We start from the raw sequence: 23,545 nt of genomic DNA, 5'->3' as shown, positions 1-23,545 counted from the left end.
ATATCGACTGAATGTAACGACACTATTATAGGAAATAATATCCTCCTGTTAAATCGTGAATTTAAAGAACTGGTGCATGAGCATTTAGCTTTATTTATTTATTTATTACTTATTTATGTTTAGGGGACCATGAGCATGTACCTGGGCCAGATTCATGTGAGAGCCTCCCTTCCAGTTGATTATGGGCTCCTCTATTGGGCCTTCATCAGTGGGCTGCATGTTATCAACAAGTGGAAAATGTGTTCCGTACAAAAAATAGTATGCGCTACGTACGGTACGGGGCACTAAAGGATCGGACCATGCAACGACTTCCAAAACATTGTGTTTGCCGTTCTAACAACACATTTATTCAACCAACAGACGAAATATACTACTGATTGTACATTGAAAACAGCAGCAGCAACAACCAAGGCTGGGGGTGCAACAGAAGCAGTAAGCAGGCCAGAAGAGTAAAGACGTAGCTCTCTCTTCCAAACCAAACATCATCCATCATTACAAAAGGGCTAACAAAAAAGAACAAGTATATGCATCAAACTAAATATAGATCCTACTACACCAAGTGGCATCTAACTAACTGGCTTAGTTAGACATTACTATTTATTAAGCTGTGGAGATTGGCTGACGGCCTGAACCAGTGGGTGCCTGGCGGGGGAAACTCCAGCCAGCAGGTCAAAGTCTGATACTTGCGACCCTCTCTCCTACTTTGGGCTGCAGAGCGTGGCAGCACATATCAGGGTATGGTGCATGCAGAGATGCACGTTACGCTGTGTACACACAGTTTTACCTAATGAACGAAACCGTGCTGCCATCATGATCCTTGTCGTCGGTTATCTCCTGGTTAATCGGATAATTCAGTCCGACAAACAGAGAGCGTGTACCAAGGCTACTTTCCATCCTCCAGTCAAAAATTCTTGAAGGCCCAAAGAAGTTGGGATCCTGCTCGAAGACCTTGTAGTGACTGTGATTGTATTCCGCGAAACAACACGTCCGGTACATTCGAACGATCATCAATCGTTCACCGTCGTCTGATCGAGCCAGGAACCACCTGCAACTGCCATGCCGCTTTTCTTTGAAAGGTTCCGAGATTAGGAAGGGTAGGGACACCAGGCGGCCTACAACATCATATCAAGTTGGAGTCAAATAAAAAAGGGCTCTTAATGTAGTCAATCTTAAGAACAACATGTTATGAGCATGAATATTTTTTCAGTAAATGTTGACAGTAATATAAGCAAGCCATCATGATATCATAGGAAAGTAACATACTGTTGTAACAACCGTTTGTAGCGATGACTGGAGTAGGCTAGCAATACGCCCATCCATAGAAGGAGTCGATAGCGTAAATGAAGCCCTTGTGTTCAATGGCATCAGAGAACCATGGAGGATGTATGATCCTGCGATTGATGTGTAGATTTATCCACTTACCGCAGTGACGTGTCAGATAGGCGAGACCGCGGTTGAAGAACACAATCAGCCTGAAGTCTTTATAATTCGCAGATCTTGTGGGCACTTGGCAGATTACAACCTTGAGAAAATCAAACTTGGTATCATGTTGGCTACTGAAAGATTCCGAGTATTTTGGGTCGCGGTGCCAAAGTAGTGCAGTGTTAATTGAAGGAAGGGGGATCAATCGCCGGGTGTAGACCTCCATGAGCATCCAGCTGTCGCGATCGTCGACGAGCACCATCCAAGACGTGTTCATGCCGACCCAGTACATACCGTTAATGAAGTTGAGGGTGACGGGGGTCGGATCACAGTCAAGGAGGTTGATGCTCGCCACCCTACGATCGTTATGCTGCATGACACGCTGTTTCTGAAGATCAGGCGGCATCAGAAGCAAGGAACTGGCTTAAAAAGCTCCGACTTGAGGGCCTTGAGTAAACGGTACAGCCTAGACGAGCACGCGACGAGCGGCATGGTTCTGAGATTGTCCACACGTGAAACAATGAGCCTGATTACCTCTGTGGGGAGCGAATTCCAGCCACTCTTTCGACGGACACTGCTCGGTTCTGCCATTGCTAGTGCTTGGGTTTCGGACGAGAGGGGAGGCGCCTTAGCGGGGATGGAAGATTGGATGAGATTATGTGCGGACAAAGATGGAGAAGCGAATATGTGTTGCGGGAAGTGGACAGGTGATGATGACTACAGCACGCCGCTTGACTTACGAGACACATACCAGCAGCGTAGGGTCATATCAAAGTCAGACAACTTGCTTGAGTGATCACAGTACTGGTACTCCCTACAGTACCTACTACTATGCCCTAACTTTCTCAAGTAGAGTAGTAGTGGAGTAGGACTCTGCTCTACTACTAGCACTGGAGGAGTAGTATATTCTAATCTAAAATAGTTACAAACTTCAATGCCCAAGCGTGGAACGACTGCGAACCGCCATCGGTGCTAACTCCAATCCCCAGCAAATGTTCACTGCGAGACATGGCAGTTGCAAACGCCCGCGACGCAGTTATAGTACGTGTGTAAGGGTGGCGGTTTTGTCAAATACTATGGCTTAAAAGCATGCCACCGTCGGATGGAAATCTGACGGTTACATGGGATTCACCAGGATTGAGCTCGTGCCGAACAACTGCCAGATATCATTACAAAAAAAGGTTAAAACACCCAGGGCTATAACTTGCACCGGCTGACCACTAACAATGATACTAACATAGTTGTAAAATGGTCAAAGACCATGTCTACGTGGTGTTTGGAATTATATGAAAAAATAGCAAGATGCCCGTGCATTGCACGACACACCATCATCACCAACTCGGTTTTTTCTCTACTCCTACTCCTATAAAAGACTAAGTTGGTGATGATGGAGGCGAGGAGGCGTGTTTAGCCGGGCGTGCAGCGGACGGCGCAGTACTATTCGATTTGTTATAAAAAACAAAGACGAGTAGTAGATATAGAGATAAGAGTAGAGATAGAGACTTAGGGAGGAGCACCATCTACTGCTTTGTGTGCTACTCCCGCGCTCCATTAGGGGGCCGCAACATCCCCTACAACCACTCCCTCCTGCGCTCCATTCTGTGGGCGCTCTTGAAATTTGGGGAGCACACTCTCGCGACTGCTGGCAGCCATGACTTCACCAACGACGACTTCTTCCCCGACCTCAACAACCTCTTCCTCAATGACATGGGAGACAACCTCAACGCCAACGGTGCTGCTCCCGTTGCACCGTATGTGTTTCTGTCCTTCCTATTCGAAATCGTGGTAGAATTCATGTTTCTACTATGTATCCTACTAGATTCTATCTATTCATCTACTATGCTAGTCCACATGATTAGTTTAATCTCTGTTATAGCCGTCATGGTTTATTTTGTGCTTATTTGGATTAAATCTCGTAGTAACTTGCTCATATATTCAACTGGCGCAACGTCCCCTACAGCCACTCCCGTTTCATGGACGGCCTGGTCGATGCCTCCAAGGAGCCCTTCGTCTACTGCTATGAGTGCCCGATGCCGTTTTGGGGCTTGCCGGCGAGCATTGTGCATCACCTCACAGATGCGTGCAGCAGCTGCTACTGGCCCTTGGCGGAGAACATCAAGTACGAGACATGCTACCCGTTCATCATGCCGGAGTCGCTGGAGGATCACCGCCACCTGCTAGTCTCGGAGGAGGACGGCAACGTCTTCCTCTTGATCGTGGGCACCGACAAGGCCCGCACAGGCCGCTGCCCCATCTCTGTAGTGTGCGTCAAGGACGGTGCCGCTGACGCTGACACTGACATGAGGCCAATGTACGGGTGCGTGCTCACCATTACTACCCCTCCGAGCTACATGGGCGGCGACACTGGCTACAGGAAGCTGACTTGGACTCTTTCGAGCTGGGACCTTCCCGCCAATGTGGACATGGAAGAATCATGGTATGATTCCCCCCCCCCCCCAATGTTGTGCACGGGGACTCCAAGGAGGTTCACCTGGACATATGCATTATCAAGTTAAATGTTGATCATTAGTCTTCGTTCAATGTAATCCGCTGTTTAAGCATGTGGAGACTTCCATGCATGATCTTGCTCTATTGGAGTATCGCGCATGAATAAAAGTTCCTATGAATTTTTACTACAGTACTGGTGAAAGACTTACTATGAACCATTTCTTACACCTCCTCTGCCCCTTCCAAGTCATCCTGATTTAATCCCTCCGTCTAGGTGTATAAGGGCATGGTTAATACTTAATAGTATAGCCAACTGTTGACTATAAGAAAGTACCATGTCATCTGTAGCCAACATGTATAACAATCGATACTCAAAAACTAATTCTTAAAGATCATTTTTTGCAAAGCATAATAAGTGTAATTTCTTTACAAGTTTTGGATGCAGGTTGAACAGTAGAACGCTTTTGTTTGCAAAAGATACATTTTTATCTATTTCACCTGGATGTTTGTGAGCTCTAGAGATGAAATAATATCCGAAGAAACCTATCGATACCCGTTACACATGAGATGACCCCCACATCCTTTGTCAAAATAAACAACTCCCCGATCGATGCATTTCACTCTTCCGTGAAACGCACGGGCACCTTACTATAGATTAGTACGACCAAAAATTGAACTAACATTATATATAGTACGATAAATGTTAATGCATGTCACCTAAAATTATATCATTGAAAACTATGTTCAAATACGAATCCAACGATATAGTTTTTGTTGACATGCACTAACATTTTGTCAGTTAAATCTTCAGTCAAATTCAATGGGGGACTAATAAACCATGACCGATGTAGTATAAGTGTAGAGAGCGGCACTGCACGGGAGTTGCACCCCGCTCGTGGCGCGGCAGTAAAGCCGTCATATCACAAAATCCAACCACTGCCATTAATAAGTGGCCTGGTAAAATAAACGGACAAGCAACCATCACGTCCATCCGTCTTTTTTGCATTTCATCTCTCTACATTTACTTTCTCCGGTTCATCTCACACACTTGATCCATATCTACTACTCCTAGTATCCCTAGCTACTACTCCTAGGGCCAGTTCTTTTGGCGGCTTAAAAAATAAGCCGTCTCTTCCCTTACCTCCACTCGCTTATATATTTTGTACCTAGACCATTTGTTAGGGTTAGCAAAGTATATGAGATCATTTGAGAGAGCTTTTCTCCTTGTACCTCCATCTTGAGGATCAAGACCTTCTAAGGGAGAAGGATCCCCATCATAGGATCATCAAGACCTCCTAAGGGAGAAGGATCTACCTAGATCATCAAGACCTCGTCTCCTTTGGATTTGAGAAGAACCTTACCTCTATGCTATTTTCCCTTGATTGTTCATATTATGCTTGTGGATCTCATGTGTGCTATTCTAGTGGATATGTGATTTGGGTATGCTTGAGTGATTTATCTGGCGTTCTTCCCCCTTTCTCCCTCCCAAGTGTGAAAATATCATGAACTAGGGTTCCACCCTATAACACCTTTCTCCCCCCTTCCTCCTCTGTACATCATCCTCTCCCCGCCCTCCTGGTTCCTTCTCCTTGATCCGCCCTCCTCTAGGCTCTACCTTTCTCCTTCTTCCTCCGGCTTCCTGTTCTCAGCTCTGCCCACCGCCCTCTTCCATTCTCATCCCTATCCGCATGTGATATTTCTCAGCTAATTACCTTGTCCATCAGGTTTTGTTGTTAAGTTAGATCCTAAGGCAAGGAGATGATGGACACTGAAACCTGGTACTGAGAGTATTCAGTAGACAACGCCCATGTTAAGTTGAATATGGTAGAGCTCTGAGGAGATGATACTAACTGTGGGTTCGTGATTCATTGGTTCCGGCTAGGTAAATTATATGGAGAGCACATTAGACTAGTAGTTTGCCTATATGAAATTCAGCTTGTAGTTGTTGTAAAAGAAAAAAAAGGACTTGTATGGACTAATGTACAATGGACTACATATCAGAGCCTGCTCTTCGGTTTCTTTTCCTCGATTTGGGGAGTGATGTACATACAAAGGATGATTGGATGCTTACTTTAATGCACTATGACGACTCTTAGGGAATGATTAATAGTATAGCCGGATGTTGGCTATATGTTGTTGTTGTGTCATCTATAGTCAATTTTATAGCCAAGACATATAATAGTTAGCTGTAAATATATACTACTATGACTCACCTTACACTCTCACAAAGCTCCTATGAGCATGTGCCGCAGGTGGCTGTTAATGTACATCCTATTTATTTTCTCTCATCCAACTCAACAAGAATACATTATTTAAATTCTTATAACCCGCTTACATTATCTTATTATACTTGCTCTTACTACCTTGCCACTTGCCACATGCAAGATTGTGAAAACCAAGAGAAGATGATGCTTTATTTCTCGAATTATGTGTTAACTATTGAAATGTGTTATATATATATATATATATAATATGTTTAGTCGAAATGCTGGTCGATGTTGCATTGGCGCCCAAAACTCCATTGATGCAAGTTACCAAATAGAGACTACCAAATACAAGCTCAGGCAAGCATGTCTCCTAAATGCATGCTACCAAACAAAAATCTCAGCTTGACATGTCTCAACACATACAAGGTTACCAAGGGGTTGTTTGATTACCAATAGCGATTTTTAGAGGTTGCATCGGAAAGTGAGATGCATGTTGTTTAGTTCCCTCCATATGGATGGGTTGCGTGCATTGTGAAAAACAATTTCCGCTCAGTGTTTGGTTACATGCATGCATCGTGATTGGGAGTTAACAACTACTCCCTCCATTCCTAAATAATTATTTTATTAAAGATTTCAACAAATGACTACATACGGAGCAAAATGAGTGAATCTACACTCTAAAATATGTCTATATACATCCGTATGTGGTATCTCTAAAAGACAAATATTTAGGAACGGAGGGGGTCTACACACGTGACAACACACACAAGTTTACATTAACAACGCACACGTACCAGCAACTAACAAGAAAGGCGCAGAATCGAGCTCCTTTCCACGGAGATGGAAAAAAAATGGAGGCGAATATTATGGGATAGGAGAAAGGCCAAGAGGAGGAGAGAGTGAGATAGAGAGAGGAGAGAGCGGAGGGGATAAACGGACAAGAGGGAAAAGCTGAGAACAAATCCAAGCCAACCAACCAATCCAAATATCCATAGACCACAATCTCCATTGGACCACAGCTCTCCTTCCCCAACCAAAACTAAGAAGAGAAACCCCTGCAACTCTGCAAGAACACCACCATCCCACCTCCCAGCGAGAAAATCTTTTTGTACGAAAAAAGGGGGTGGTCAGATTTACTCCACATCACTCCCCATGCACCGGCCCTGAGGAAAGCGTTCCAGTCGAGTCTCCATTCTTCCACGATTCCAGGAAACCGTCGCCGATCTAAGCAAATCTTGTTCACCAGAGCGCCAACAAGTTGTTGCCTCTTGGCTTCATGACAGCTCCTTGACCTGCTGCTGCTGCTGCTCGTTATCCAGCTTTTTCCTTGGGTAATTAGCTACCTGCTCGTCGTCGTCGTCGTCGCCGCAGAAAGGCCTTGGTGCCTAGTCATGTCGGCGTCGCCGTCGATGAGCGGCGGTGCCGGGGAGCGGACGCGGACGCGGACGGTGGTGTGGTTCAGGCGGGACCTGCGCGTGGAGGACAACCCGGCCCTAGCGGCGGCGGCGCGAACAGCCGGGGAGGTGGTGCCGGCGTACGTGTGGGCGCCGGAGGAGGACGGGCCGTACTACCCTGGGCGGGTGTCCCGGTGGTGGCTCAGCCAGAGCCTCAAGCACCTGGACGCCTCGCTGCGCCGGCTCGGCGCCACCCATCTCTTCTTCAACCACCTCTACGGTTCGATTCCTCCTACATCTCTCACTCTTATTCCTTTGTGGTCATTTATTTATTTTCTACTGTCCTAGGAGTACTTGGTTAAGATTTCTTCTCTTCTCTGTTATACTCCTATATAAGAAGAAAAAAAAGATAAAGATAAAGGATTTCTGTTTTACGGTTTGCTCCGCTCCGGCTCAACTAGATCCACTCTTACACGATCCAATAGAAAATGGAGGGGAGGGGAGGGGAGGGGAGGAATCTTTGCATCAACAGTACCATCCCTCCTGTGTGATGTGTGTGCCAATCAATCATATTCATGGGTATTTCATTTCATGCTAGCTTAACCTGTACTCCACACGTCAAACAACTCCAAGTTTAGCATCAAACACTACTCCCTGAACACTCAGTCTTTAATTCCCAAAAGTTCTTGTACCCACCAACCTAGTAGTAGTATTTATTACTACTAGTAGTCCGGTTTAATTAAAACTTACTTTTTTTAGGGGATTTTAATTAAAACTTACTAGTACTATAACAAGTAGTAGTTGTTTTCCTTTTTGATAACAAGCACCTTATCGTGTAAGCTGACACAAACAAATGGCCATGTGTTGCTCACCAATCGCTGTCTGCTCTGCTGCCCGCCGTGTAGACCCGCTGTCGCTGGTCCGGGACCACCGGGTGAAGCAAGTGCTGGGGGCCGAGGGCATCACCGTGCAGTCCTTCAACTCCGACCTGCTCTACGAGCCATGGGAGGTCCTCGACGACCACGGCTGCCCCTTCACCATGTTCACGCCCTTCTGGAACAAGTGCCTCTGTATGGTCGACCCCCCCGCGCCCATGCTGCCACCCAAGAGGATCAATTCAGGTCTCTGCACTGCTTTTTTTTTCTTCTTCTTCTTCCTCTTTTCGAGGAAGAGGAACAATAACTACTGACCTATATATAGAACAATAACGACAGGTGACTTGTCGAGGTGCTGCTCATCGGACCATCTCATCTTCGAAGACGAGTCGGAGAGGGGGAGCAACGCGCTGCTCGCACGGGCGTGGTCGCCGGGGTGGCAGAACGCCGACAAGGCTTTCACCGCCTTCATCAACGGCCCGCTCATCGACTACTCCGTGAACCGCAAGAAGGCCGACAGTGCAAACACCTCACTGCTCTCTCCCTACCTGCACTTTGGCGAGCTCAGCGTCCGCAAGGTCTTCCATCAGGTACGGATGAAGCAGCTAACGTGGAGCAACGAGAGCAACCGCGACGGCGAGGAGGGCTGCAGCCTCTTCCTCCGCTCCATCGGCCTGCGAGAGTACTCCAGGTACCTCGCCTTCAACCACCCCTGCAGCCACGAGAAGCCCCTCTTGGCTCATCTCAGGTTCTTCCCCTGGGTGGTCAATGAGGTCTACTTCAAGGTCTGGAGGCAGGGTAGGACCGGCTACCCTCTTGTCGACGCCGGCATGAGGGAGCTTTGGGCCACCGGCTGGCTGCATGACCGCATACGTGTCGTCGTCTCAAGCTTCTTCGTCAAGGTTCTCCAGCTGCCATGGCGCTGGGGGATGAAGTACTTCTGGGACACCTTGCTGGACGCCGACCTTGAGAGCGACGCGTTGGGCTGGCAGTACATCTCCGGGTCTCTGCCTGATGGCCGTGAGCTCGACCGCATTGACAACCCGCAGGTACATCATCTTCGGGTTGTTGAACCTATTTGCTTTATAATAAAAGGTGGCCGTATGCATCTTTCTGATGCAGAGGCCGGGGTTATACCCTTTTTCCAAAAGAAAAAAAACTACTCCTATATGATACAGTATATGAAGATAATCAAAATAGCTAGCTAGCACTCTCGATTGATTTGATTTGATTTTTTTTTATGTATTGCATTTCTCAGTTTGAAGGCTACAAGTTCGACCCATACGGGGAGTACGTCCGGCGATGGCTGCCGGAGCTGGCGAGGCTACCAACGGAATGGATACACCACCCCTGGGATGCACCCGAGTCTGTGCTGCAGGCTGCAGGAATTGAGCTAGGTTCCAATTACCCTCTCCCCATTGTTGAGCTAGATGAAGCCAAATCCAGATTGCAGGACGCCCTGTCAGAGATGTGGGAGCTTGAGGCAGCCTCTCGTGCTGAGATAGAGAATGGAATGGAGGAAGGCCTGGGAGACTCCTCAGACGAGCCGCCCATTGCCTTCCCCCAAGAGCTGCAGCATATGGAAGTGGACCTGGACCGTGCCACTATCCACACACCAGCGACGGCTGGCCGGAGACGAGCAGATCAGATGGTGCCTAGCATCACCTCTTCCTTGGTCAGAGCTGAAACAGAAACAGAACTTTCCGCAGCTTTTGAAAGCCAAGTGACTAGGCCGGAGGTGCCATCACAGGTGCATTTCCAGCCTCAGACTCGGACGGAAATCAGGGATGAAGTTGCCAGCTACGGCACTGCTGCCAGATACAACGGCGTCCAGCAGCAGCAGCAGCAGTATACCCTACACCATCACCGTGTGCAGGGCGGCATAGCACCATCCACTTCAGAGGCATCAAGCAGCTGGACTGGGAGAGAAGGTGGGGTAGTACCCGTTTGGTCGCCTCCGGCTGCGTCAGGCCATTCAGATCCCTACGCTGCGGATGAAACTGACATTTCCAGTAGGAGTTATTTGGACAGGCACCCGCAGCAGTCACATAGGTTGATGAATTGGAATCAGCTCTCCCAGTCATCGTGACCTCAGATGCATGGTAAACCCAACTAGAATTTGCTTCTCAACTACTGTACTCCTAGTATGTGCTTCTACGTTATATCAATAGTACATGCTTACTAACGCCTCGTTTTTTTTTTTTTTGAAGCTGGATGAGACAACAGCGGGCTGCCAAGTGGAAAACTTTTGCCCAGATGCATGAACGAATTTAATTGTGTAGGGAGTTGGAGAGTGACGTATGTACATTATATTGCCTTCTGTTCACCTATAGCCTTGGTATGCAGGAAGAACCAAGTGATGCAGCTTCATTCATGGGTGCAATAAGTTATGTAAAACTAGACTTCTAGAACTTCTGTGGTAATAGTATAGGTTGCTAGTTGTCAAAAGGATCTGCACCGTTTATATCAGATAAAGGTTTTGTCTGTAATGGTACATTACCTTTGGTTCTTGCCATCTTTGCCGACCAAGAAGTCACCACATAGCTTGACTCGGAACCAAACTTTTGGAAGAGTGTATACTGATAGAAATGATACGACGATCTGAAACACGCACAAGCCTCATCGGAGACAGCATAGATGAACATTAGAGGACCATACGTTTCTTGCCACCTGGGGGCGAGCCGGCTGGGAGCGATTGGGTTCCCAGGCGCCGATATCGGGCCATTTTTGGCGCAAATGTGACTGTTTTTCCGCCCAGTTTTGGCGAAAAATCGACCTGATATCGGCGCAAATCGACCCATATTCGTTGTAGTTCGGCGCAAAAAATTCAACTAAAGTAATTTTTTATCATATAATTCATCAAAGAAAATTAATAGAAATCAAATAGTTCAACAACAAATATTTGAATACAAATTATATATTTCAACAAATAAAAATTCATATTTCATCACACGTCGAGCTAGGCGTTGTCCTTGAGCCTCCATAGGTGCTCCACCAGATCCTGCTGCAGTTGTTGATGCACCTATGAGTCTTGGATCTCCTGACGCATATTGAGGAAGGCAGTCCATGTTGGTAGCTGGTGATCAACTTGCGCAAGAGGACCCTGCCTGTAATATGGTTCAGTGTCAAACACTGGCTCTTCCTGCTCGCTCTCAATGATCATGTTGTGCATGATGACACAGCAAGTCATGATCTCCCACATTTGATCTTTCGGCCAGATCTGAGCGGGGTACCGGACAAAAGCAAATCGAGATTGGAGCACACCAAATGCCTGCTCGACATCCTTCCTGCAAGCCTCCTGAACCTTTGCAAAGTGGGAGTTCTTGCCCCCTGGCACAACGTTTGAGATAGTCTTCACAAACGTAGACCATCAAGGATAGATGTCATCAGCTAAGTGAAGGAAATATGCCCTAGAGGCAATAATAAAGTTGTTATTTATATTTACTTATATCATGATAAATGTTTATTATTCATGCTAGAATTATATTAATCGGAAACTTAGTACATGTGTGAATACATAGACAAAACATAGTGTCCCTAGTATGCCTCTACTTGACTAGCTCGTTAATCAAAGATGATTATCTTTCATAGCCATAGACATGTGTTGTCATTCGATGAACGGAATCACATCATTAGAGACCCATACGTTAGCTTAGCATTATGATTGTTACAGTTTTATTGCTACTGCTTTCTTCATGACTTATACATGTTCCTCTGACTATGAGATTATCAATTACCGAATACCGGAGAAACACCTTGTGTGCTATCAAACGTCACAACGTAACTGAGTGATTATAAAGATTCTCTACAGGTGTCTCCGAAGGTGTTTGTTGTGTTGGCATATATCAAGATTAGGATTTGTCACTCCATGTATCGGAGAGGTATCTGTGGTCCCTCTCGATAGTGCTCATCACTATAAGCCTTGCAAGCAATGTGACTAATGAGTTAGTTACGGGATGAAGCATTACGGAACGAGTAAAAAGACTTGCCGGTAACAAGATTGAACTAGGTATGATGATACCGACGATCGAATCTCGGGCAGGTAATATACCGATGACAAAGGGAACAACGTATGTTGTTATGCGGTTTGACCGATAAAGATCTTCATAGAATATGTAGGAGCCAATATGAGCATCCAGGTTCCGCTGTTGGTTATTGATCGGAGATGTGTCTCGATCATGCCTACATAGTTCTCGAACTCGTACCGAAGTTTGTTTGGAGTCCCAGATAAAATCAAGGACAAGACGAGGAGTCTCGAAAAGGTCGAGACATAAAGATTGATATATTGGAAGGTTATGTTCGGACACCCGAAAGGTTTCAGAAAGGTTCGGACATTTTTCGGAGTACCGGGAGGTTACCGGACACCCCCCCCCCCCGGGAGAGTATTGGGCCTTCATGGGCCTTAGTGCAAAGTGTTGGGGAATGTAGTAATTTCAAAAAAATTCCTACGCACACGCAAGATCATGGTGATGCATAGCAACGAGAGGGGAGAGTGTGTCCACGTACCCTCGTAGACCGAAAGCGGAAGCGTTATGACAACGCGGTTGATGTAGTCGTACGTCTTCACGATACGAGCGATCTTAGAACCAAACGTACGGCACCTCCATGATCAGCACACGTTCAGCTTGGGGACGTCCCTCGTACTCTTGATCCAGTTGAGGCCGAGGGAGAGTTTCGTCAGCACGACGGCGTGGTGACGGTGATGATGAAGTTACCGGCGCAGGGCTTCGCCTAAGCACTACGACGATATGACCGAGGTGTGTAACTATGGAGGGGGCACCGCACATGGCTAAACAATGTCAACTTGTGTGTCCTAGGGTGCCCCCCGCCCCTGTATATAAAGGAGCAAGGGGGAGGCCAACGGCCCTTGGTCGCGCCAAGGAGGGGAGGAGTCCTCCTCCTAGTAGGATTAGGACTCCCCCTTTCCTAGTCCAACTAGGAGGAGGAAGGGGGAAGGAAGGAGAGGGAGAGGGAGAGGGAAAGAGGGGCTGCGCCCCCCTCCCCTAGTCCAATTCGGACTCCCCTTGGGGGGGCGCCACCTCCTGGGCTGCTGCTCTCTCTCTCTCCCCTAAGGCCCATTAAGGCCCAATACTTCCCCGGGGGGTTCCGGTAACCCCTCCCGCACTCCGGTTTTCTCTGAAATCACCCGGAACACTTCCGGTATCCGAATATATCCGTCCAATATATCAATCTTTATGTCTTGACCATTTCAAGACTCCTCGTCATGTCTGTGATCACATCCGGGACTCCGAACTACCTTCGGTACATCAAAACACATAACTCATAATACCAATCGTCATCGAATGTTAAGTGTGCGGACCCTACGGGTTCGAGAACTATGTAGACATGACCGACACATGTCTCCGGACAATAACCAATAGCGGAACCTGGATGCTCATATTGGTTCCTACATATTCTACAAAGATCTTTATCGGTCAAACCGCATAACAACATACGTTGTTCCCTTTGTCATCGGTATGTTACTTGCCCGAGATTCGATCATCGTTATCTCAGTACCTAGTTCAATCTCGTTACCGGCAAGTCTCTTTACTCGTTCCATAATACTTCATCTCGCAACTAACTCATTAGTCACAATGCTTGCAAGGCTTATAGTGATGAGTATTACCCAGAGGGCCCAGAGATACCTCTCTGAAACACGAAGTGACAAATCCTAATCTCGATCTATGTCAACCCAACAAACACCTTCAAAGACACCTGTAGAGCACCTTTATAATCACCCTTTTACATTCTGACGTTTGGTAGCACACAAAGTGTTCCTACGGTATTCGGGAGTTGCATAATTTCATAGTCTAGGGAACTTGTATAAGTCATGAAGAAAGCAGTAGCAATGAAACTAACACGATCATAATGCTAAGCTAACGGATGGGTCATGTCCATCACATCATTCTCCTAATGATGTGATCCCATTAATCAAATGACAACACATGTCTATGATTAACGAGCTAGTCAAGTAGAGGCATACTAGGGACTATATGTTTTGTCTATGTATTCACACATGTATTAAGTTTCCGGTTAATACAATTCTAGCATGAATAATAAACATTTATCATGAATTAAGGAAATAAATAATAACTTTATTATTGCATCTAGGGCATATTTCCTTTAGTCTCCCACTTGCAATAGAGTCAATAATATAGATTGCATAGTAATGATTCTAACACCCATGGAGCTTTGGTGGTGATCATGTTTTGCTCGTGAGAGAGGCTTAGTCAATGGGTCTTCAACATTCAGATCCGTGTGTATCTTGCAAATCTCTATGTCCCCTTCTGACACTTGATGACGAATGGAATTGAAGCATCTCTTGATGTGCTTGGTTCTCTTGTGAAATCTGGATTCCTTTGCCAAGGCAATTGCGCCAGTATTGTCACAAAAGATTTTCATTGGACCCGATGCACTTGGTATGACACCTAGATCGGATATGAACTCCTTCATCCAAACTCCTTCATTTGCCGGTTCCGAAGCAGCAATGTACTCCGCTTCACACGTAGATCCTGACACGACGCTCTGCTTGGAACTGCACCAACTGACAGCTCCCCCATTCAATAAAAATACGTATCCGGTTTGCGAATTAGAGTCATCCGGATCAGTGTCAAAGCTTGCATCGACGTAACCATTTACGACAAGCTCTTTTTCACCTCCATAAACGAGAAACATATCCTTAGTCCTTTTCAGGTATTTCAGGATGTTCTTGACCGCTGTCCAGTGCTCCACTCCGGGATTACTTTGGTACCTCCCTGCTATGCTTATAGCAAGACATACAGCAGGTCTGGTACACATCATTGCATACATGATAGAACCTATGGCTGAAGCATAGGGAATGACTTTCATTTTCTCTTTATCTTCTGCAGTGGTCGGGCTTTGAGTCTGACTCAACTTCACACCTTGTAACACAGGCAAGAACCCTTTCTTTGACTGATCCATTTTGAACTTCTTCAAAACTTTATCAAGGTATGTGCTTTGTGAAAGCCCAATTAAGCGTCTTGATCTATCTCTATAGATCTTGATGCCCAATATGTAAGCAGCTTCTCCAAGGTCTTTCATAGAAAAACTCTTATTCAGGTATCCCTTTATGCTATCCAGAAATTCTATATCATTTTCGATCAACAATATGTCATCTACATATAAGATCAAAAATGCTACAGAGCTCCCACTCACTTTCTTATAAATACATGCTTCTCCAAAAGTCTGTATAAAACCATATGCTTTGATCACACTATCAAAACATTTATTCCAACTCTAAGAGGCTTGCACCAGTCCATAAATGGATCGTTGGAGCTTGCACACTTTGCTAGCACCCTTTGGATCGACAAAACCTTCCGGTTGCATCATATACAACTCTTCTTCCAGAAATCCATGCAGGAATGCAGTTTTTACATCCATTTGCCAAATTTCATAATCATAAAATGTAGCAATTGCTAACATGATCCGAACAGACTTAAGCATCGCTACGGGTGAGAAAGTCTCATCATAGTCAACTCCTTGAACTTGTCAAAAACCTTTCACAACAAGTCGAGCTTTGTAAACATTAACATTACCGTTTGCATCGGTCTTCTTCTTAAAGATCCATTTATTTTCTATGGCTCGCCGATCATCGGGCAAGTCCACCAAAGTCCACACCTTGTTCTCATACATGGATCCCATCTCAGATTTCATGGCCTCAAGCTATTTTGCGGAATCTGGGCTCATCATCGCTTCCTCATAGTTCGTAGGTTCATCATGGTCTAGTAACATGACTTTTAGAACAGGATTACCGTACCACTCTGGTGCGAACCTTACTCTGGAAGACCTACAAGGTTCAGTAGTAACTTGATCTGAAGCTTCGTGATCATCATCATTAGCTTCCTCACTAATTGGTGTAGGAATCACAGGAACTGATTTCTGCGATGAACTACTTTCCAATAAGGGAGCAGGTACAGTTACCTCATCAAGTTCTACTTTTGTCCCACTCACTTCTTTCGAGAGAAACTCCTTCTATAGAAAGGATCCATTCTTAGCAACAAAGATTTTGCCTTTGGATCTGTGATAGAAGGTGTACCCAACAGTTTCCTTTGGGTATCCTATGAAGACGCACTTCTTCGATTTGGGTTCGAGCTTATCAGGTTGAAACTTTTTCACATAAGCCTCGCAGCCCCAAACTTTCAAAAACGACAACTTTGGTTTCTTGTCAAACCACAGTTCATAAGGCGTCGCCTCAATGGATTTAGATGGTGCCCTATTTAAAGTGAATGCAGCCGTCTCTAAAGCATAACCCCAAAACGATAGCGGTAAATCAGTAAGAGACATCATAGATCGCACCATATCTAATAAAGTATGGTTACAACGTTCGGACACACCATTTCGCTGTGGTGTTCCAGGTGGCGTTAATTGTGAAACTATCCCATGTTGTTTCAAATGAAGACCAAACTCGTAACTCAAATATTCTCCTCCACTATCAGATCGTAGAAATTTATTTTCTTGTTACGATGATTTTCCACTTCACTCTGAAATTCTTTGAACTTTTCAAATGTTTCAGACTTATGTTTCATCAAGTAGATATAACCATATCTGCTCAAATCATCTATGAAGGTAAGAAAATAACGATACCCACCACGAGCATCAATACTCATTGGTACGCATACATCCGTATGTATTACTTCCAACAAGTCAGTAGCTCGTTCCATTGTTCCGGAGAACGGAGGTTTAGTCATCTTGCCCATAAGGCACGGTTCGCAAGCACCAAGTGATTCCAGAAGTCCATCAGTATGGAGTTTCTTCATGCGCTTTATACCGATATGACCCAAACGGCAGTGCCACAAATAAGTTGCACTATCATTATTGAACTGAAATCTTTTGGCTTCAACACTATGAATATGTGTATCACTACTATCGAGATTCAACAAAAATAGACCACTCATCAGGGGTGCATGACCATAAAAGATACTAGATAATGCCCCGCGCGTTGCCGCGGGAACTCTTAGTCCTATGCATGTGATAATACATAATTTAAATAACTTTGTTTGCATAGTAGATATATGATCTTAAGATGAAATAACTGAAATGAACACAATTCTTGGAGTATAATTGTAAAGATAGCAAAATGTGTATTATGTGATGTTTTTATTAATAGTGGCATTGCATAATTATCTCATCTGATTTACATATAAACCAATGCTATATATACACATTAAGAATGGAGATTCTAAAATGGACACAACATGAAAGGTTATCTACAAATTGAAGTTTTGAGATACTTATTGTGTATTGTTTGTGACTCTTAGCCAGGTTGGTGTTACATAAGTAAATATACCAGCAAGTGTAGACATAGGTGTTACACTTACAACAGATAATTGTATCTACTCATCGACATAATATGAGATAACAAATGGTATAAGAGACCCCGGGAAGCATCAATAGTAGGAGGTCATTGTCTTTGTAAATCAAAGAACATATACTAACTTATAACTAATCATTAATGAGATCTCCGTACTTGCTCTGTCAAAGTGCAATAAGGGATTTGTTCTAGGGCAAAGCTAATGCAAATAGAAGCGGACAATACTTGGAAGGAAGGGATGATAGTGTCCTCATACTTAGTCATGCAAATGATAATATGTAAGCTATTAAAAAATATTGGAATGAGCTAATGAATCTGGGACTATGCAAGCTATACATAATTCAAATGGCATACTGAGATTGGACAAAAAACAGTACAATTGTGCCTGTAGAGGATAAGTTGAGAAGATGGCATTTCACAATCGAGGGATCCAATTTATATTGCAATAGAAAGAAGAAAGAAGAAGGTACTTGCAAGATACGATGATCTAAGTGAGAGCAACAAATCAATCACTTGCTACTTGAGCAGGAAGCATTAATAAAATCAGCAAGGGCGCCTTCAAAAAAAATAAAAAAGTCCAGTGGAAATAGGTTATAGGACCACCTGAACTATCAAATGCTTAATAGAGAAAAGTAATTTGCACTCTCAGTTCCGATCCACAAAGCTTGTGTGGAGTCATTTGGTAAGAACCTCCCTACAAAGCAACATGAGTACTAAATTAGATAGCACAATTTGATAGCAATCCAAAAGAACCAATTGCGCCATGCATCGTTGGGATAACAAATAATACAAACAATCATTCATTTATGTGCCTGGCCACAAAACAATCAGCAAACCATGTAGGATAACCTCATAGTTAGTAACATGGTAGAGAAGGATTATGAATGGAGCCATGGAGGAACCAGAAACAACTTGTCATGAATCAGATGGCGTGAGCGTGGGAGGCACATAAGGAACTCCAAATTTCGCCTAATACTAATAACTTGTAGGAATTCCATATTTCGCCAATACTATAACTTGTATGAGAGGAAACGTACATGCAGCAAGCGCGGTTAATAGTCCTGCAAGGTAAATTTTAGAGATTTAATTGGGGATTAAGGTAAACGATTAGTTACCGGCTCGTAGGCGAGGTCAACGGCGCCGTTGAAGGAAAGGTCTTCCAGGACGACACCAAGATACGTGTCGGTGGATGATGAATTACTGCCCAACTCCATGGGGCGGATGGAGTACAACTGGGCCCCAAGACAGCCAGATTCTGGCCTGAGCGGTGGATTGGCGACGACTGCACGTTCTGCAACACGGCATCGTTCAAGTTAACAGTGTTCCAGACGATGGGGCCGTGGCTATGCCCAGGCAAGGGCTCAACGTACCTGCAGATGAAGATGGTGCTGCCATCCTGTGCAGGTTCTTCAGGTTTGAGCTTGTGGAGGGGCCACATCGTCAAGTAACCATGTTGCCATCCTCTCCATGGCGGAGGGCCTCAAGGTCTGCATCCCCAGGTTGTATTTGTTTGGTCGAAGGATGGAGATAATCTTCCGTCGAAGATATAGAGATTCATGACAATTCAATTGGCTGGACAGTTTATTAGGGAGGTGATGGAGATGACCTACCGTGGAAGATAAAGAGAGCCACGGCAAATCAATTAGTGGCAGAGTAAATTAGGGAGAGATAGGGACACCGAAATGCTAGGACTAAATTATGGTTGGCCGCATGAACAAAGGAGTAAGTAATCAATCGGTGATTATTATAAAAGAAAACTAAATATTTTTCTGAGCTCGCAAATATGTGGATGGTCTGCATGTGGTAAGACCTAAAGAGGTCAGCTATGTGGGACTGCATGAGGTGTGACATGGCTCGATGTTGATGTGTCTATCTTGCATGTTGAGATAAATCAAGTAGTGGGGGTGAACTTCTTAAGTATATAGGATTACTCATATAAATAGAACAACCATTATTCTCTGATTTAAATGAATAACCATCTCGCATTAACAAGATCCAGATATAATGTTCATGCTCAACGCTAGCACCAAATAACAATTATTCAGGTCTAAAACTAATCCCGATGGTGATGTAGAGGTAGCGTGCCGACCGCGATCACATCGACTTTGGAACTATTTCCCACGTGCATCGTCACCTCGTCCTTAGCCAATCTTCGCTTAATCTGTAGCCCCTGTTTCGAGTTGCAAATATGAGCAACAGAACCAGTATCAAATACCCAAGCGCTACTGCGAGCATTAGTTAAGTACACATCAATAACATGTATATCAAATATACCTTTCACTTTGCCATCCTTCTTATCCGTCAAATACTTAGGGTAGTTCCGCTTCCAGTGGCCAGTCCCTTTGCAGTAGAAGCACTCAGTTTCAGGAAGAGGTCCAGACTTGGGTTTCTTCTCTTGAGCAGCAACCTTTTTGCCGTTCTTCTTGAAGTTCCCTTTCTTACCTTTGCCCTTTTTATTGAAACTAGTGGTCTTATTGACCATCAACACTTGATACTCCTTTTTGATTTCTACCTCCGTGGCCTTTAGCATCGCGAAGAGCTCGGGAATAATCTTGTCCATCCCTTGCATATCATAGTTCATCATGAAGCCTTTATAGCTTGGTGGCAGTGATTGAAGAACTCTGTCAATGACACAATCAACTAGAAGATCAACTCCTAGATGTGTCAAGTGATTATGATACCCAGAAATTTTGACTATGTGTTCACTGACAGAACTATTCTCCTCCATTTTGCAGCTGTAGAACTTGTTGGAGACTTCATATCTCTCAACTCGGGCATTTGCTTGAAATATTAACTTCAACTCTTGGAACATCTCATATGCTCCACGACGTTCTAAACGTCTTTGAAGTCCCGATTCTAAGCCGTAAAGCATGGCACACTAAACTATAGAGTAGTCATCAGATTTGCTCTGCCAGACATTCTTAACGTCATCAGTAGCATCTGCAGCAGGCCTAGCACCTAGCGGTGCTTCCAGGACGTAATTCTTCTGTGCAGCAATGAGGATAATCCTCAAGTTACGGACCTAGTCCGTGTAGTTGCTGCCATCATCTTTCAACTTAGCTTTCTCTAGGAACGCATTCAAATTTAAAGGAACGATGGCACGGGCCATTGATCTACAACAACATAGACATGCAAAATACTATCAGGTACTAAGTTCACGATAAATTAAAGTTAAATTAATCATATTACTTAAGAACTCCCACTTAGATAGACATCCCTCTAATCATCTAAGTGATCATGTGATCCAAATCAACTAAATCATGTCCGATCATCACGTGAGATGGAGTAGTTCTCAATGCTGAATATCACTATGTTGATCATATCTACTATATGATTCACGCTCGACCTTTCGGTCTCAGCATTCCGAGGCCATATCTGCATATGCTAGGCTCATCAAGTTTAACCCGAGTATTCTGCGTGTGCAAAACTGGCTTGCACCCGTTGTATGTGAACGTAGAGCTTATCACACCCGACCATCACGTGGTGTCTCGGCACGATGAACTGTAGCAACGGTGCATACTCAGGGAGAACACTTGTACCTTAAAATTCAGTAAGGGATTATCTTATAATGCTACCGACGTTCTAAGCAAAATAAGATGCATAAAGGATAAACATCACAAGCAATCAAAATATGTGACATGATATGGCCATCATCATCTTGTGCTCATGATCTCCATCACTGAAGCATCCTCATGATCTCTAATGTCACCGGCGCGACACCTTGATCTCCATTGTAGCATCGTTGTCGTCTCGCCACCTATTGTTACTATGACTATCCCTACCGCTTAGTGATAAAGTAAAACAATTACATGGCGATTGCATTGCATACAATAAAGCGACAACCATATGGCTCCTGCCAGTTGCCGATCACTTTGTTACAAAACGTGATCATCTCATACAACAATTTATATCACATCATGCTTGACCATATCACATCACAGCAAGCCCTGCAAAAACAAGTTAGACGTCCTCTACTTTGTTGTTGCAAGTTTTACGTGGCTGCTACGGGCTTCTAGCAAGAATCATTCTTACCTACGCATCAAAACCACAACAATTTTTCGTCAAGTGTGTTGTTTTAACCTTCAACAAGGACCGGGTGTAGCCACACTCGATTCAACTAAAGTTGGAGAAACAGACACTCACCAGCCACCTATGTGCAAAGCACGTCAGTAGAACTAGTCTTGCGTAAGCGTACGCATAATGTCGGTATGAGCCGCTTCATCCAACAATACCGCCGAATCAAAGTACGACATGCTGGTAAGCAATATGACTATTATCACCCACAACTCTTTGTGTTCTACTCATGCATATAACATCTAGGCATAAAACTGGCTCGGATGCCACTGTTGGGGAATACAGTAATTTCAAAAAAAATCCTACGCACACGCAAGATCATGGTGATGCATAGCAACGAGAGGGGAGAGTGTGTCCACGTACCCTCGTAGACCGAAAGCGGAAGCGTTATGACAACGCGGTTGATGTAGTCGAACGTCTTCACGATCCGACCGATCTTAGCATGGAACATACGGCACCTCCGCGATCAGCACACGTTCAGGGGACGTCCCTCGTACTCTTGATCCAGTTGAGGCCAAGGGAGAGTTTCGTCAGCACAACGGCGTGGTGACGGTGATGATGAAGTTACCGGCGCAGGGATTCGCCTAAGCACTACGATGATATGACCGAGGTGTGTAACTGTGGAGGGGGGCACCACACATGGCTAAACAATGTCAACTTGTGTGTCCTAGGGTGCCCCCCTGCCCCCGTATATAAAGGAGCAAGGGGGAGTGTCGGTGTCAAAACCGGCGGATCTCGGGTAGGGGGTCCCGATCTGTGCGTCAAGGCTGATGGTAACAGGAAGCAAGGGACACAGATGTTTACCCAGGTTCGGGCCCTCTCGATGGAGGTAAAACCCTACTTCCTGCTTGATTAATATTGAAGATATGGGTAGTACAAGAGTAGATCTACCACGAGATCGTAGAGGCTAAACCCTAAGAGCTAGCCTATGATGGTATGATTATAATTGTGATCGGCCTTCTAAGGACCAACCTCTCCGGTTTATATAGACACCAGAGAGGGCTAGGGTTTACATGGAGTCGGTTACAAGGAAGGAAACACAATATCCGGATCACCAAGCTTGCCTTCCACGCAAAGGAGAGTCCCATCCAGACACGGGTCGAAGTCTTGAGTCTTGTATCTTCACGCTTCAATAGTCCGGATGTTGTACACAGTCCGGCTGTCCGGATACCCCCTAATCTAGGACTCCCTCGGTAGCCCCTAAACCAGGCTTCAATGATGATGAGTCTGGCGCGCAGTATTGTCTTCGGCATTGCAAGGCGGGTTCCATCTCCGAATACTCCAAAGTAATTATCGAACACGTAGACCATGTCCGGATCTGCAAGATGATCTTCACATAGCATAAGTCTGATCCGCTGGCAATCTTCGTGCGTCGTGCCCATGCATCGTGGCCTGGTCCAACACGAATCAGTGTTTCTTACCCCACCATGACTCATGTTACGAGGCGGTTTTATTGGCACGTCCCGTCGAGGCAGAGATCGTATTCCTCTTATTACGGGATTTTCCATTAATATGGGCGTGCGTGACCCCACGACGGCCGTTGGTATAACTCCGTGTGTTTTTAGATAAGCCTCAAACGGTCACACCGAGGACTCTTGATATTCACCCTCTTTATAAAGGGGTCGAGGCCTATGCCTCTTTTCCACCTTCCTCGCGCCTTCTCGCACCTCGAGTTCTAACACCCGCAACCCAAGCTTCAACACCCCAGATCCCCCAATATGTCCGGATCCGTCCCTCAAGGCCGGTGGGTGGCCTCCTCGATTCAAAAGGAAGACAATGTGAAGCTTAGGGAGG

The 23,545-nt window shown here is 45.1% G+C and overlaps 1 protein-coding gene across 2 annotated transcripts; it reads left to right on the top strand.

Annotated features, from left to right (window-relative positions):
* The first annotated feature begins 6,962 nt into the window (after positions 1 to 6,962).
* Positions 6,963 to 10,842, top strand: LOC100136971 (cryptochrome-1). Of its 2 annotated transcripts, none has more exons than XM_044556726.1 (5): positions 6,963 to 7,751; positions 8,377 to 8,592; positions 8,686 to 9,395; positions 9,605 to 10,448; positions 10,557 to 10,842. In XM_044556726.1, exons 1-4 carry the CDS (start codon positions 7,469 to 7,471, stop codon positions 10,433 to 10,435), a joined length of 2,040 nt encoding a protein of 679 aa, XP_044412661.1. In that variant the 5' UTR covers positions 6,963 to 7,468; the 3' UTR covers positions 10,436 to 10,448; positions 10,557 to 10,842. The 2 variants fall into 2 exon arrangements, with proteins under 2 accessions (XP_044412661.1, XP_044412663.1); XM_044556728.1 differs by having other exon boundaries at positions 7,518 to 7,751; positions 8,672 to 9,395.
* Positions 10,843 to 23,545: the final 12,703 nt, after the last annotated feature.

Source organism: Triticum aestivum, chromosome 6B (genome assembly GCF_018294505.1).
Source record: "Triticum aestivum cultivar Chinese Spring chromosome 6B, IWGSC CS RefSeq v2.1, whole genome shotgun sequence".
Classification (NCBI taxonomy): Eukaryota; Viridiplantae; Streptophyta; class Magnoliopsida; order Poales; family Poaceae; genus Triticum; species Triticum aestivum.
Note: the sequence above shows the minus strand (reverse complement) of the source record. Positions and strands in the feature narration are given on the sequence as shown.